This window comes from Mandrillus leucophaeus, unplaced genomic scaffold (genome assembly GCF_000951045.1).
Source record: "Mandrillus leucophaeus isolate KB7577 unplaced genomic scaffold, Mleu.le_1.0 Scaffold455, whole genome shotgun sequence".
Lineage (NCBI taxonomy): Eukaryota > Metazoa > Chordata > Mammalia > Primates > Cercopithecidae > Mandrillus > Mandrillus leucophaeus.
In genome coordinates this window covers 1351252-1367250 of record NW_012104865.1, presented here as the reverse complement: position 1 = coordinate 1367250, position 15999 = coordinate 1351252, and the positions used below count along the sequence as shown (strand labels likewise).

Sequence of the window (15999 nt, the reverse complement as noted above, 5' to 3'; positions counted from 1 at the left end):
ATATATATATATTTACATATGTAAAATTTCTATTCACATATACACATGTAAATATATGCATGTATACATGCATGTGTACATATTTATATCCTTATGTATATGTATGTATGTATATCTGTGTGTGTGTTTGTGTGTGTGTGTGTGTGTGTATCAATTCAGCCTGACAAGAAACAATAGAGGGGGAAAATAAATTTTACTTGAAGGAGAGAAAAGAAACCCATCACCAAATGATGGCAGGTGTCAGAGAAAAAAATGAATCGTTCTGATTGTTTAAAAAATCTAACACATCAGCACTAAACCTTGTTTTGGTCGTGGTTTGACAGATGGCACCCCCTATTTCTAGAGTAAGCCTCCACCCCTTTTCTAAACCTGATGAACTCTAATGTCTTCACCAGGAGTACTTTAAGACGTTGCAAAAATACCACCTTTTCTGGGAACTTTCACCCCATCCTGTTATTTGTGTCAAATGTCTTTCAGGTCCTCTTTCACAGCCCTCAGGGCCTGCAAACCTCATCAGAGAACTGATATCCCCACCTGCTGCTGTGCCTTCTCCACCACTTTGAGCACAACACCTTTGTATCTTCAGCACAGTGTCTGGGGTAGAATAGGCATTTACTACATTTGTTGACTGTCTAAATGAATGAATAGTTGAGTGTATAAATCCATATGAACAATACAATTATGTTAACAAATACTCTTTGTTCAGTAGAAACCCTCGACACTTGTAGAATTTAGTGAACCTTGAATTTTCTTAGAAGGCATAAAATGTTTCCATTTGGGATATTTCATCAAACAGGAAATATCTTGATACAGGTTTTCAGATGATTCTGAAGCTATGTCCATGGAGGATATTTTGGCAGTTGTATAATTTTGTGTCGATCTGAACAACTGTGAGCTAAGGGGCAAAGGTGCAACCAGTTCAGCACTTTAACTGAAAGAGCGTACCACAGATTAAACAAAAAAGGTCACTGCTCTTTTATATTTGACTTTCATTCTCCTTTTTTTTTTTTTTTCCTAGGGCAGGAAATAGTATTAAGTCACTTAAACAGGAATAAAGTTACATAAATTTTGTAAGTCCACATCAGGACAAAAGGTCTTATCTACCACTTTCTTGTCATGTTTTCTTTTCAATCTTTTCCTTTTGATTTCTTTCCCCTTGCTTTCTTTTGACACTGAACTTTTTCTTTCTTTTTTTTTTTTTTTTCGTTATCACAATCCCTTTATGATATCAAACCGAATAAGATGCATATTATGATCACTAAATCTCCCATACCTGAAAGGACATCTCATCCAGATGAGGGATTCTTTTATCATGTAGTGCTTTGAACTATCTCCAGGATAGGCACCCAAACCAAACAGAATAGAAGCCCACAACAAAGCAGAAATGTATGCAAAGAAGCTCAGATGTGGTTGCTGGAATATTTACAGCAGCTAACAGATTAACCTGTCATACAGCAACTTGACAACTCCAGAGTTGGCAAATGCCGATATGCAAATATGCCCTAAATATATCTACAAATTCTAACCAAAGAACAGACTGCCTTATGTGTGTTTTATATTTGAGAAACACGCATTTTTAGGCAGAAGAGTTTTTTTATGAGCTCACAACATTATTTTTCCTCATGAAGATCAGGAATTGAGGAAACAAACCATATGATGACATCATATTTATATCTAAATGCTTCATTAATGCATGTGTGTTTATTTTTCCTATACTTACATTCTGTGGATCCCAACATTAAGATTTTAGGTACTATTAATCCTGATTATACCTATGAAAAATGAAATGAGAATGGTATGAATAAGGAGGTGTCCAAGAAGCTGACTTACTAGAGAAGTAAGAGATCATTCAACAAATATTCTGAGGCTCTACATGGGTCAAATTTTAATGTTAGTGCTACAGTGGATCCAAAAAGGAAAATGTGTATTCTAAGACCTCAGAGGACATTCATTGTTAAAAAAGTAAATTAATAAAAACTAATATGTATAAGATAGGTTAAAATAAGTGCCATAAAAACTAACATGTATAAGATAGGTTAAAATAAGTGCCATAAAGGTCTGTGGTAATGTAAAATTTAAAGCAATTTCAATTCTAAAGTCCACTGGAGGGAAGAGAGACTTAAAGAGATAACTATCTTCTTTTGCCATTCTGTATGTGTTAACTTTGCAAAGCCCACTCACTCACACAATTTAATCACCAGTCCTGTACCCCAATAACCTACAAGGGTCTATCTCCAACCACATATGTATAACTCTTGGGCTGAGACTCTCATTACCAACTCTTGACTGGGCATCTTCGTGTTAAATGTCCTGAAGACACATCATGCTCAGCATGTTAAAGACTTTTAGTTTCCCTAGCCTCAAACCATCCTTCTGATTCTATTTCAATGAATATTCAAAAGCACCCTCATATGTTCTCACATTCAAAGTCTTAGACTTCTAACATTGAACCAAATCTGATTCCTCCCTATTAGGTATGCTGTCCTATGTAAACTCTCAAACTAATTAAACAGCCTGAAAACTAATCTCTTTGTCTCCATTGTGTGTAGTCAACTATCTTCCCAACTAAATGACCACCTTCTATCTTGCATCACCTGTATTCATACCTGGTTCAATCCCACTAGACTAGAAGGACTGTACTTTACTCATAGTTGTATCTGTTCTAGCACAGGATGAGCACTCCATACAAACACATTAAATTGAGTCAAATTCAATGTGGGTGCAGAAATCTCTACACAATTCAAGCCCTCTCAAATTTATTGAAATAGATTGTCTTCAGGATGGTACATCAGGAGGAAAATGAGAACGATAGAAATATCAAAGGATCTTCCATTTAGGCACTGAAAGGAATCCAGAAAAGAACCTCTCAGAGAAAACCTGCGCCAGGCGCAGTGGCTCACGCCTGTAATCCCAGCACTTTGGGAGGCCGAGGTGGATGTATCACAAGGTCAGGAGATCACGACCATCCTGGCTAACACAGTGAAACCTCATCTCTACTAAAAATACAAAAAATTAGCCGGGCATGGTGGCAGGTGCAGGTAGTCCCAGCTGCTCGAGAGGCTGAGGAAGGAGAATGGCATGAACCTGGGAGGTGGAGCTTGCAGTGAGCCAGCCTGGGCAACAGAGCGAGACTCACTCTCAAAAAAAAAAAAAAAAAAAGAAAAGAAAGAAAGAAAAGAAAGGAAAAACCTGTAGTAGCTAGGGTCCTTCCTTATTTGGAACCACTTTTCAATCTAATACTCTGTGTATTGCTTTTATTTTATTTCTACTACACTGGCAAGTCAGCTTTTAGTTTCTGAAAACCTTTTCTTCTGCCCATCCCATGAGATCCTACTCCAGGTCACAGTGAATTTCAGTGACTTAAAGTCTTGAGGTAGCACAAATGTTTTTATAAGATTTCTTCAGGCTTTTAAGAAACTAAATTTTTAAAAATTAAGTTATACTGTGTTTTCAGGGTCAGGAGTTTTCTCTCATGTTGATACTTTTATATTAGATCATAACTTTTCTGAGTTCTCTTTTATTTTATAGCCAAATGTTCAGTTGGACTCCAGGTGGCGAGTGTGCAAGGCAGAATTGGAAAAAGTGGAGGTTAAGAATTATGTCCAGCAGATTATTTGGCATGCTTCAATAAATAAATCTTCCAATCTCCAATATGCAGAAATATTTTTCAAGTCACTCGAGTTGTAACAAAATCATGAGGCTTCAATTCTACAATGAAACAAATATCTTCATGTGTGTGCATCTATGTATGATTTCAACAAAAATTTATTGAGCATCAACTACATACAAAGAACAATGGTAGACCAAAATATACTAAAACATGACCTGTGTCCTCAGAGAGAATATATTCCCCTACGAAAAGTGTTCCTTTTCACAAGCAAGGCTTACATGGAACATCTTAAATTTCCTTTTAAAAAGCTAACTAATCAAATAGAACCACTATTTTAAGATGATTAAGAGATGACGTTTTCAGAACACTGATGCTACAGTAATCTAACAGTAATGAAGAAGTCACTCTCCTCAAGGATAAGAATGATTATGAAAGTCCCTTCTCCTACTAAAATTCTACAATTCAGTGAATATTAAACCACCTAATAAAGATGAGTAAGGAAAATTATACTGTTATCCTTTATAAGGGTCTATGAAGAAACAGTGTTATTCGGAGATACTAGGCAAAAGTGGTATTTGTTGATATTTGACACATTAAATGAATATTGATGCTTTCAACTTTGCTTTGTAAAAACACGTTTCACAGTGAACAGATTTAAAAATCCTTGAATGTCTTCCATGCTGTAAATCAAATAGTTCAATACTTTGGATAAACTGCCTCTGTTCAAACTGCCTAGGTCAATTCTCAAAATCACATTCATAATAAAGAATTGAATTCGCCTAGATCAAAAAATCAATTCTATACTGCATAAAACTTATACCTCAATTTAAAAGAATAAAAATATCTTATTTGAAATATATTTTTATATAATGTTATTAAACCAACTGATATTCAATCAAACATCTACTAAAGCAATTGTATATTTCTAGCATTTGAGACAATTCTGGAAGAAATGAGAGCAAAATATTTGATGTTAAATAATAAATGTTTTTATATTTAGCACTAGGCACAAAATCTCTTTAAGATATAAAGTAACTGTGTCAGGTGAGATCACGCCACTGCACTCCAGACTGGGCACAGGAAAAAAAATAAAAGCAAATGAAGTAACTCTCTAAACTTCAAAGTAAAATCTGCAAACATTTCCAGTCAGTGATCAAACATTCTTGGTGCAAAGTAAATCTGCTGCTATAGATAGTCATCCCTAAGAGAGTGAGTACCTTAGGTAACCCCGTTGTGCCAGATGTGTAAAGAACGTACAGTGGGTGTTCTGAAAGAACAGGAACACAGTCATGTGATTGGGCTTTTGCCATCTCTTCATCCCAGTCAAGGTCACGACCTGGAGCCAAAGGAACCGCCTCCTACACAGGAAAAATATAAGAGTATGTACTGTAATAAGGAGATTAAATCAAGAGAACAAAAAGTAGCTAAATCTATGTAAGTCCGAGCATCTGACTGAAAATCTAAGCCTATAATGGCACTAAACATCAGATTTATGACTAAAAAGCTCAAGTTCATGATTCAACATAAATATTTATAAAAAGTCCAAAGGTTTTATATTCACTTCAACTAAACTGACAAAAAAACATATTTCATTTAAATCTAGAGATATCCTTTAGAAATTCAGTATAATGTGGTAATGTTTCCATCAACACTCATAGCTTAATTAACAAGGTTTCATGTTTTTATAGATGTATGTACACTAATAACTTTATAAACTAATTTTTATTTTCCATAGCCTATTTCTTTTACTTTGCATTTATCATCTTTACAATGATATGTCAACTAAGCTAATAAATTTCTCTTCATACAATGGCCTTTAGGAGTAATACCACAGCTACCTTTCCAAATAAGAAAACATTAATTCTTCTTCAGGAGTAGGGAAGAATTCTACTATTGCTTTTTGAAGACTAAAATCCAGTATTGAAATTTAGTCAGAGTCTGTGATATATCCAAAATACGATCCAAATTTTACTCCTTCTAGATCATTCATTATTGTGGGAGAAATATTTTTTTCCTTTTTTTGTTTCAAGAACCAGGCTCTGTGTTGTAAACTTTGTGATAATAGAGTCATGAGTTAAACAGATACATCTTTAAAGAAATTAAACAGACTTCTTTAAAAACAGTGACAATGAAATGGCCAGATGGGTGAAAAGCAGGGAAGTGGCTGATGGAAAAGTTACTCTGATGGGGAATTACAACTATTTAAGTAAAGTTAATGCCCATTAAAAGTCTGGTTTTTTCTTAGATGTTAGCTGAGCTCAAGATCACACATCAGGAAGTTTATAATTGGCGAACATGTTAGCATAAGCACAAGCAAAGTTATATAACACTCAATGAAAGTTAATGCGATCTACTATCTAGAGATGTGTGTAACCATTTCATTAAAGTGATTCCTGAGATAAGCCCACAGATTGAAAAATTTAGAAAAGACACTTCCATTTTCTAGGTTGCTTAATACATTAATCATGGTTGTAAAAACTGTTCATATATTTAAATAGGTACATTTACCAATTAATACTCCAAGATAACATCACAAATATGATGCCTGTATGAATAAACACATTTATAGCTAACACATTTATAGCTGAATTGAAGACCCTTCATCAAGTTGAAGTTTCAGGCCAAACTGCTTTCTCCAGCCCCACCCTGATAGGTACTGGCTCTGCCATTTAGATAAATAAAATAGTTGATTATGACCAAATTATATGTTTCCATTTCTTTTTATACAATGGATAAAAGCAACTAATTGCAAATTATCAAACTTTTGAAAACACAGAGATCTATAAAAATCATCACACTGCAAAATAAAAACATCAATTAAGTGATCACAACAATAATTACAGGGTTGATAATTTTTATGGGCCTCTAATGAAATTAGGACTTCAATAAATGGTTATTCTTCAGGCTAAGAAACAGAGGTACATGTAAAGGAGATCTGACAAATAAAGAGAGAAAACAAAACATTTTCACATATATGCATTTACTTCTATAGATATGTCTTTCCTAATTCTTGTAATTCTTAAAAGGCAGTATTGGGAGAGCGTAGGGGTGTAATACCCTTTGATTCCATCACTGCTTGCCTGAAGCTTAGGTGTGGCAGCCAAGTTTTTACCTCCTCTTACAAAAATGCAATCCCGGTTAATAAGACACACCGCTGAGCCTTTGTGTCTCTCTAAATTCAAAGCAAAGCCATTCCACTGGGCTTAGTTACTGCCTAAACACCAGGTCTACTAGAAAGAACAAGAGATTTCTACAGCCCTCATCTATATCACAATAGAGGAAAGGGCCTGCAGAAAAAGAGAGAAGCTGAGAAAGTAAGCTAGTTATTGGAGGGGAGCAGGCAGTTAATCTCTATTAAGAAGAAAAGAGAAGAGACTTGCGTTAGAAAAAACTGAATAAGGAACATTGATATCCTCCATATGCAATGTGTTTATAGTGAAAGAAATATCATATGTCTTTTTGGTTACAAGTCATTAAACTGGAGTTTAAATCCTGGTTCTGCCACTTATCAGCCGTGACTTTGGGCTATGACCTCTCTCCATTACTGAGTTTCTTTATCTCTAAAATAAGGCTAGTAACATCTATTTCATTGGTTTGTTAGAATTAAATAAGAAAAAAATATTTGGAAGTACTTAGCATTGGGCCTAGAACTTAGTACCTGATAAGTTCTGTGCAAACTACTTATTAATGTGAACAGCACACATATACTCATATATGCATACACTGTGTGTGTGTTTCTGTCATTCCTCTAAACTGTTCTTACCCAAGGCCTTCTATATTGCTGATTTTGCATTACCTTATTTAAACAGCAAAGAAGCTTTTTTTTAAAAAAAGTGCTTGAGGTCTGCTGAAAGAAACTTAAAATTCTTCTTCAAGATCATAAGAACATTAAAACCATTAAGTGCAGCAGTTCATGAACCACAGACTACTAAAACTTTACACAGGAATTTAATGTGGTAATGGGAATTGCTTGGTGGTAATCAAAATGATGTATTTTTAATACTCTGTTCTCATATCTTGTCATTTAAGTATTTTCAAATAAAACTTGTCAAGAGTTCTACAAATTGCACATGATTCTTTAAGTCTTGCAATTTCACTTCTGCAAAAAAAAAAAAAAAAAAAACTTAATCTGCTAGAAACCCAAGTTGATGTCAACATAAATAGCTAAAGATTTGCTTGGGTGAAGAAATAAGGTGATCATCAGTTCAAAGTTACAGAAAAAGTACCGTAAATTGTGTTCATTGGTATATTACACTGTTCTCCCTTCCTTCATGGATCGCAGAATAATGTATCTACTTAGAATATTCATGTTTTGTTTTCCTGAGCATAGTTTTATTTCTAGCCTAAATACTTTTCTAAATTTTAAGAAGATGTTTGCATTCAAATTAGTCACACCACTCCAAGAGTCAGGAGAGCTGAGGGATTAAGCATACAGTCAGAGTGCATACATTCAAATCTCGACTCTGGAGCTTTCAAACAGGGCAAGTTGCTTTATCTCCGTGTTCACTGGAGTCCTCCTCTATTAAAATAGTAATAATATTATCATCTAGTTAATAGAGTTACCAGGAAGATTAAAAAATATATTCATTAGTAGAATGTCTTATAAATCATACGGTAAGCAGTCAATTCGTGTTTGTTGTTATTATTATTGTTAATATAATCCGAGCTAATTAAAAACACAACAATAGCAGTATACATAGAATCCAATTCATTAATCTCACACATGTTTCTGTGTTTCAGTCTTTTGGTTTTAGGCTAGATTTTCATGAAGTCAGTAGGTCTTATTCATATTTTTTTAGAAATAACAATGACATTCAGCAGTATACTTAATAGCTTATAAATCAAGTGTATCTTTTAAGTGGTAAAAACTAAAATCATTCTTAGCATATTAACATTAGCAAGAACCAAATTCAATATTCAGATTACCATATTTGGACGATTATAAATGAGAATTTTCTCTGGTTTGTGTTGTCCTATTTTTAGCGCTTCTTCTACAAGTGGTACGTACTCTACCCTCCTTCCAGGTTCAATGCCAAATGATGCTGTAACAACCACCTTGGGCTACAATTAAAAAATAATAATGGAGAGAAAGCTTTAACAATGTTAATTAGGGTAATCACAATATTTTAGTTGCAGACTGGCAATTTAACATTTCTAAAGAAATATCTGAATGATTCTGTTTTCTACTGAATGGTATGAAAATGAATAAACCATTTGTAATTGTTATAGACTTAACCACTTCTACATAAATCTCACTTACCTGTTTAAAACTGCATACTCAATGATGTTTTTGACTCATATGTATGAAATGTATAAATCCCTTTCAAATAATTCATTAGGCCAGGTGGATTTGCCATGAACTAGTACAATGCAAATCTTGAGGCCCTTTACTTGCAAAGGCCCCAGTAAGAGCTGGCTGCTGCTGAGGTTGTAGTAGCATTTCATAGGTTTTCTATATATTTCTCTTCTAAATGCCTAAAGAGACTGCAGCAGAAAAAGATGCAAATCTCCAATAACTTGTAATATTTTTTATAATTCTAAATATATATTCATATTCACCAAATATTACATTATATTATTTTCTTAAAAAGGCTCCCAAATGATTAAAGTTTCAAGCCCCACAAAGCCTAGACCTGCCCCTGTCCTTAAGATACACTTTGTACTCTTTACCTGGCAATTTGCTAAGTCATTCTTCAAGACAAACACAGGTGTAGGCAAAATGTATCCCTGTTGGGAACCACAGCTTATGTCAATCTCTCTTCTTCAGTATATTCTGGACATGCCTCAAATGTTCAGCTGTAGTCAGTGTTCATACATCTCTACTACTGCACAGTAAGCTCTATAAGACCAAGTTTGAATGCCATTTATTTTTGTGTTTCCTATACCTAGCACAGTGCTTGGCATGTCATGAGCTTTCAGCAAACATTTGTGGAACTCATTAATTTGCAGAAAAATAAGTCCTCATATTTTTAAGTATATTGTTTCTTCACCAAGAAATCCAAAGCAAAAGAGACAGATAATAAATTATTCAGAAGGCAGAAAATTGACCCAAGGTATTGCATGTATTCCTGAATTCTGATTTCTAGTTATAATACATTTCATCTAGGAAAGGTTTATACTGTGCTAAATATATGCATATATAGTATTGTCTGCTTTTTGAATATAATTTAATATTCATGGAACTGAGGCTCAGTGCAATTACATAGTTTGCCCCAGGTTACAAGTGGCGAAGGCAGAAGGAAGGCCAGTTCGGTCTGGTTGCAGAACCTCTTTCCACTATATCAAGTTGCCTTAAAACATAACAGAAAAAAAAAAAAGCGAAAAGTCTTGTTTCCTTTTATTATATTTTTAAAGGTCAGACATTTGAAAATAATTCACATTTTAATATCTGTAATACGCACAAAAATAGCTCTAGATAGCATTCCTTAAAATTAGAATTCTGAATAAACAAAAGCAAGCTACATATCAGATTAGGAGCATATATAGAATATATCAAAGTTTGAATAATTTAATAAAGTCAAAATTAGACTTCTCCTCTGAAAAAAAAATTCCTTTCATATTTCTATTAACAGTCTTATTGGAGATATTGAGTCTAGACTGACTTGTTAGAATACATCATTTCCATCTTCTTCTATAAAAATAAAACTTTTTCTTTAGCCTATTTATCTGAAGATCATGACATCAAAACCATTCCTAATTTCAACTACACACTAATTTTACCTAACTATCTCAGATATACATCTCTAACTCCGTCTTCTCTCCTTACATTTGACCTGCCCAATTGCCTTATCTATAAAAGCATGTATTGCAGAAACCCCTTAACAAAGGAGTCTTAGGGTGTATGTCTGTGTGTGTGTGTGTGTGCACGTGTGTGTGTGTGTGAGATGGATGAAAATTCCTTAAATGGTATACCATAACTTTTGTAAATTCTTATTTTTTTTTACATATTGTAATTTCCCTATATCTTATCAAAATTTTTTAAAGTTTCATTTGCAGGTCAGTGACTGATATTTTTTCCCTAGATTTTCTTCATAGGCATTAACTCAACATGTTTAAAAAGAAGAAAAAAAAAAACGATAAAAAGGACCCCGATGGTTTGTCCACAAATCAGCTTTCTTATTTTAATAACTAACCTATTACAAAATAAAGTGAGATATGCAAAGCCTCACTCTATACCTAGCACTCAGGGGGGCTTCAGTATATATTACCTCTCTTCCCATTAAGAATGTCTCATCTTGGGCTTCTAAAATTCTAAAGGTCAACCATCTCTTACTCTGATAGGCAGCTTCCTTCCTGAATCTTCCCAGAGTCCTTTTTCCCCTTCATATTGCCCACCGTTTTACAAACAGATCACCTATCAGAGGTTTTTATTACAGCTTCCAGCTTCACTCCTACTTACATACTGCAAGACCTGCCTCTTCTTAACATTGCTTCAAACGTGACACTCGCCTGTTCAAAAACTTTTACTCGTTAACAGAATCCAGTTCAGACAAAACCCGCCTTTGCAAGCTCACTATCTCTCACCTTTTAGTCATATTGGTCTACTTACTGTCCTTCCAAATGAATTTTACCGTTTCCTGTCTCTACTGCTTGACTCACATTCTTTTTCTGCCTTTTTGGATCCTAATATGTTATTCTCTTCAACTAGCTGAATCTTAGCCAAGATCTAACTCGAATCTCACCTCCTTCAGGAAGCCTTCTTTGGCCACCCCGACTGAAAGAAAGTGGTCCTTCCTCTAAATCAGGGGTCTGCAAACTATGGTTGTGAGCCAAACCCAGCACAAAGCCTGTTTCTGTAAAATATTACTGACAAATACACACCTATCGTGTACGTGTTGTCTAAGGCTGCTTTTGTGCTACAACAGCTAAGCTGAGTAGGTACAATAGAGATCGTGTCATCCATACTGCCTAAAATATTTACTATCTGGTCAATTACAGTTAAAATTTTTCTAACTTCTACACTAAATTCATAGATTAATAATAGTTAACATTTTTTAAATGAGTACTATACACCAGACACTGTGGTGTTTTAGATTAAATAGCTCAATGATATTTCACAACAGACTCACTAAATTGTTATTTTTGTACCCCATTCAAACATATATACTTCCTGGATGTATATGGATTGTAAAACTAGTTATATGTCCCATCCATTTGATAAGTATTACTTATTATCCAGTTGCAAAGACAGTGTCAGGAACATAGTGGGAGCTTAATCAAATATATGTTGAATGAACAAATTAGTTATTAGTCCTTTTCTTCTATGTCTTATACACCCAAATATACAACAAGCTAAGTTGGAAAGCATACACCTTCTCTTATAGTTTATATTCCCCAAGGCATCCAGCAATATGTCTTTCACATAGAACTGATTTTAAAATAAATGTGTGATTAACAGATGTATGTGAAATAAAAAAAAAATTTATTTATGTATTTATTTAAATAGCTTGAAGTCTGGGCTTTTAGGGTACCTGTCACCCAAATAGTGTACATTGTATCCAATAGGTAGTTTTTCATCCCTCATCCCCCTTCTACGCTTCCCCTTTCTGGGTTTTCAATGTCCATTATACCACTCTATATGTCTTTGCATACACATAGCTTAGCTCCCACTTAACAGTGAGAACATGAAGGATTTGGTTTTCTGTTCCTGAGTTGTTTCACTTAGGGTAATGGTCTCCAGTTCCACCCAATTTGCTACAAAAGATATTACTTTATTCTTTCTTATGGCTGAGAAGTATTCCATGGGGTGTGTGTGTGTGTGTGTGTGTGTGTGTATCTCACATTTTCTTTATCCACTCTTCAGTTGGTGGTCACTTAGGTTGATTACATATCTTTGAAATTGTAAATTAAGCTGCAATAAATGTATGCATGTAGGTGTCTTTTTGATATTTAATATAATGATTTCTAGAAAAAGTATATATCAACCATCCTATTTGAAGGGAGGATCTAGCAGGTATAGATCATTCTCAGATGATTCATCCACAGATAAATATGATTTCCCAAAATAAAGCACTTACCTTTACATGATCAATGCGACTGCTTAGTTCTTTGGAAGCAAATCCTCCAAATATGAGACTGTGGATGGCACCTATCCTTGCACATGCCAGCATGGCATACATTGCCTGTGGGATCATGGGCATGTAGATAACGACAGTGTCACCTTTCTTGATGCCATGCTTGACGAAGACACCAGCCAGCTTGGAGACCTATGCCAAGACCATTAGATCAGTAAAGTGTTTTTTGTATTATTTCACTAAACTTCTAACTTAAGGTAGTAATACTAGAAGATGATCAGCCACTTGGCAGTAGATTAAAGGAGCCTGAGTAACACGTATTTGATGATGATGATAATGCTTTAGATAGTGATAGTAATAACAATTGTATTATAATCATTAATTATAAACCAACCTACTATTATTATGTCACATAAACTTTATGACTTGACTGCTTAACTATTCATGTTACAACATTTTTACTGAGCAACTATTATATACCAGATATGGTATGTAAGAGTTGGGCACACAACACTGATAAATGAAAGACACAGAATTGCCCCTGTAGAGCCTGTGTATTGCAAAAGGTGAATCTGTCAGGTGAAGAGAAAAACAAAATAATTACAAATTTAGACAGATGTTGGGTAACTGTTAAAGGAAACAAGTATACATTAATAAAGAAAACATATCATTAAACACTAATAAAGCAAATAAGACAAATTCTACCATATTATTATTTACATCTAAAGACAAAGTAACAAGGTTCAGAGCTTATTAGCTCTGGTAAACAGCTATTAGCTAAGGTAAACAGCTAACCAAGGTCAGAGAACTAGCAAATGCTGTAACAGGACACGATCACAGGTCTTCCGACCTCATATTCTTTGCTCTTTCTACGCCTTTATAGTTTTTTTCTTTTTTTTTTTTTTTTTTTGAGACGGAGTCTCGCTCTGTCGCCCAGGCTGGAGTGCAGTGGCCGGATCTCAGCTCACTGCAAGCTCCGCCTCCTGGGTTCACGCCATTCTCCGGCCTCAGCCTCCTGAGTAGTTGGGACTACAGGTGCCCGCCACCTCACCCGGCCATTTTTTGTATTTCTTAGTAGAGACGGGGTTTCACCGTGTTAGCCAGGATGGTCTCGATCTCCTGACCTCGTGATCTACCTGTCTCGGCCTCCCAAAGTGCTGGGATTACAGGCTTGAGCCACCGCGCCCGGCCGCCTTTATAGTTTTTTTACACTAATTATTTATACAAAGTGACTTCCCTCTGTATTTGGATGGAGTGTACACAGTTCTTTTTGCTTTTGTGTTTTTGAGACCTCAACATATAAATATCTCTTCCCTGTAACATGTTTTTGTACTTTCTAGCAATAAAGACAAAACAGATCATAAGCCCACACATGATAAAATTTCTTTCAAGAATTCTTCCCATTGGCAATTATAGCGAGCTGTGGGAAGCACCCCCAGACCTTAATGAATACGTAGCTCAACATTCTTTTACTTAAAAAATATATATTAAGTACCTATTGTATGTCAGATACCGTTTTTAGATACTTCAGATAAGTAAACAAGATAAGACAATAATCTCTACCCTCCAAATACTTATACTTTAGCAGAGAAAATACTTACAATAAGCAATACACACAAGAAATAAGGAAATTACCAATTATGGTAAAAAATCTTCATTCATATGGGGGAGGGAAGTAGAGCAGAGTAAAGAGGATTTGGAGTGCAGGGGACGGGGTGGATGTAATTCTCACTGGGACCTCACTAAGAAAGCAACCAGTTTAGTAAGACATGTAGAAGGTTGGAAAAAAGTGGATATCCATAAGTGTACTATTTTAGGCAAAGAGAAAATCAGTGAAGTACAAACATGTAAGAGGTAAAGGAGATCATATGTGATGCAATCAAGGAACAGCAAGGAAACCAGGGGCCTGGAGAAGAAACAAGTGACAAGACAGTTGTCGATCAGGTCAGGGGACTAAAGGGCCTGTATGGGCATGATGGGCAATTGGAAGGACCATGGCTTGACTTTGAATGTGACTGCCCAACACAATGAACAGAGGAGGCTTGGGAGAAGAAATTAGGCCACATGGCTATTTACGGTTCCTTTCATTTTTGTCTCTCCTACTTTCGGAACAAGTTTAAAGAATTCTGAATCCTGGCCATTTTTCTCTTTTCTCTTTATTCACTTACTCTGTATAGATGGGGAAAGGTGTGGTCAAGGTTAAGGTCTCTGGTGAAATAAAGTAAAAGCAAAACAAAAAAAAAAAAACTATTTTAGTGTTTTATTCTACTTTATATTGCAAACTCTACAATTGAGTGCTATGTTTCAGGAACTTCAAAGATGCTAACAGAAGGTTATGAGAAAGATACACTAAAGTAATAAAAATCATGAACTTGAATTCTATATGGAATTCAAAAAAAAGACAAAAACTGGAAAGTTATATCCAAACATCTCAGTGTGCAACCCCTGCAGAAAGTGACCATGCTTTGTGATCACATTACTCGGTACATCATTTAAGGTACTACACTGAGAGAGACCAAGGAGAAGAGCTAGTCTTATCCAAAGCTGTGACTTCAGCTGTGAATTGTGCCAGTTGTTGAATAAAAACAACATTCAAGCAAGGTCCGTACAACCAATAATTCAGTAACTTTATAATCCAGTCTCACTTTACAGTGTTAATGGAAGATGCCCACAAATTTTCTGTCCTCTGAAAGAAATGAGATTAAAAAATAACTAAGATCAGAGCAGAACTGAAGGAGATAGAGACACACAAAAAAATCCTTCAAAAAATCAATGAATCTAGGAACTGGTTTTTTTAAAAGATCAACAAAATAGACAGACTGCTAGAAAGACTAATAAAGAAGAAAAGAGAGAAGAATCAAATAGATGCAATAAAAAACGATAAAGGGGATATCACCACCAATCCCACAGAAATGCAAACTACCATCAGAGAATACTATAAACACTTCTATGCAAATAAACTAGAAAATCTAGATGAAATGGATAAATTCCTGGACACATACACCCTCCCAAGACTAAACCACGAAGATGTTGAATCCCTGAATAGACCAATAACAGGCTCTGAAATTGAGGCAATAATTAATAGCCTACCAACCAAAAAAAGTTCAGGACCCGACAGATTCACAGCCAAATTCTACCAAAGGTACAAAAACGAGCTGGTACCATTCCTTATGAAACTATTCCAATCAATAGAAAAAGAAGGAACCTTCCCTAACTGATTTTATGAGGCCAGCATCAACCTGATACCAAAGCCTGGCAGAGACACAACAAAAAAAGAGAATTTTAGACCAATATCCCTGAAGAACATCGATGCAAAAATCCTCAATAAAATACTGGCAAACCGAATCCAGCAGCACATCAAAAAGCATATCCACC

At 35.1% G+C, this 15999-nt stretch overlaps 1 protein-coding gene across 1 annotated transcript in view; it reads right to left on the bottom strand.

Moving 5' to 3' along the window:
* ACSS3 (acyl-CoA synthetase short-chain family member 3) overlaps nucleotides 1–15999 on the bottom strand; it is a 190386-nt gene that overhangs the window by 123055 nt on the left and 51332 nt on the right. The window contains exons 3-5 of the mRNA XM_011994395.1: nucleotides 12628–12816; nucleotides 8537–8671; nucleotides 4828–4968 (exon numbers count right to left, since the gene is read on the bottom strand). Coding sequence (XP_011849785.1) covers nucleotides 4828–4968; nucleotides 8537–8671; nucleotides 12628–12816 — 465 coding nt within the window. The remainder of the gene's footprint in view (nucleotides 1–4827; nucleotides 4969–8536; nucleotides 8672–12627; nucleotides 12817–15999) is intronic.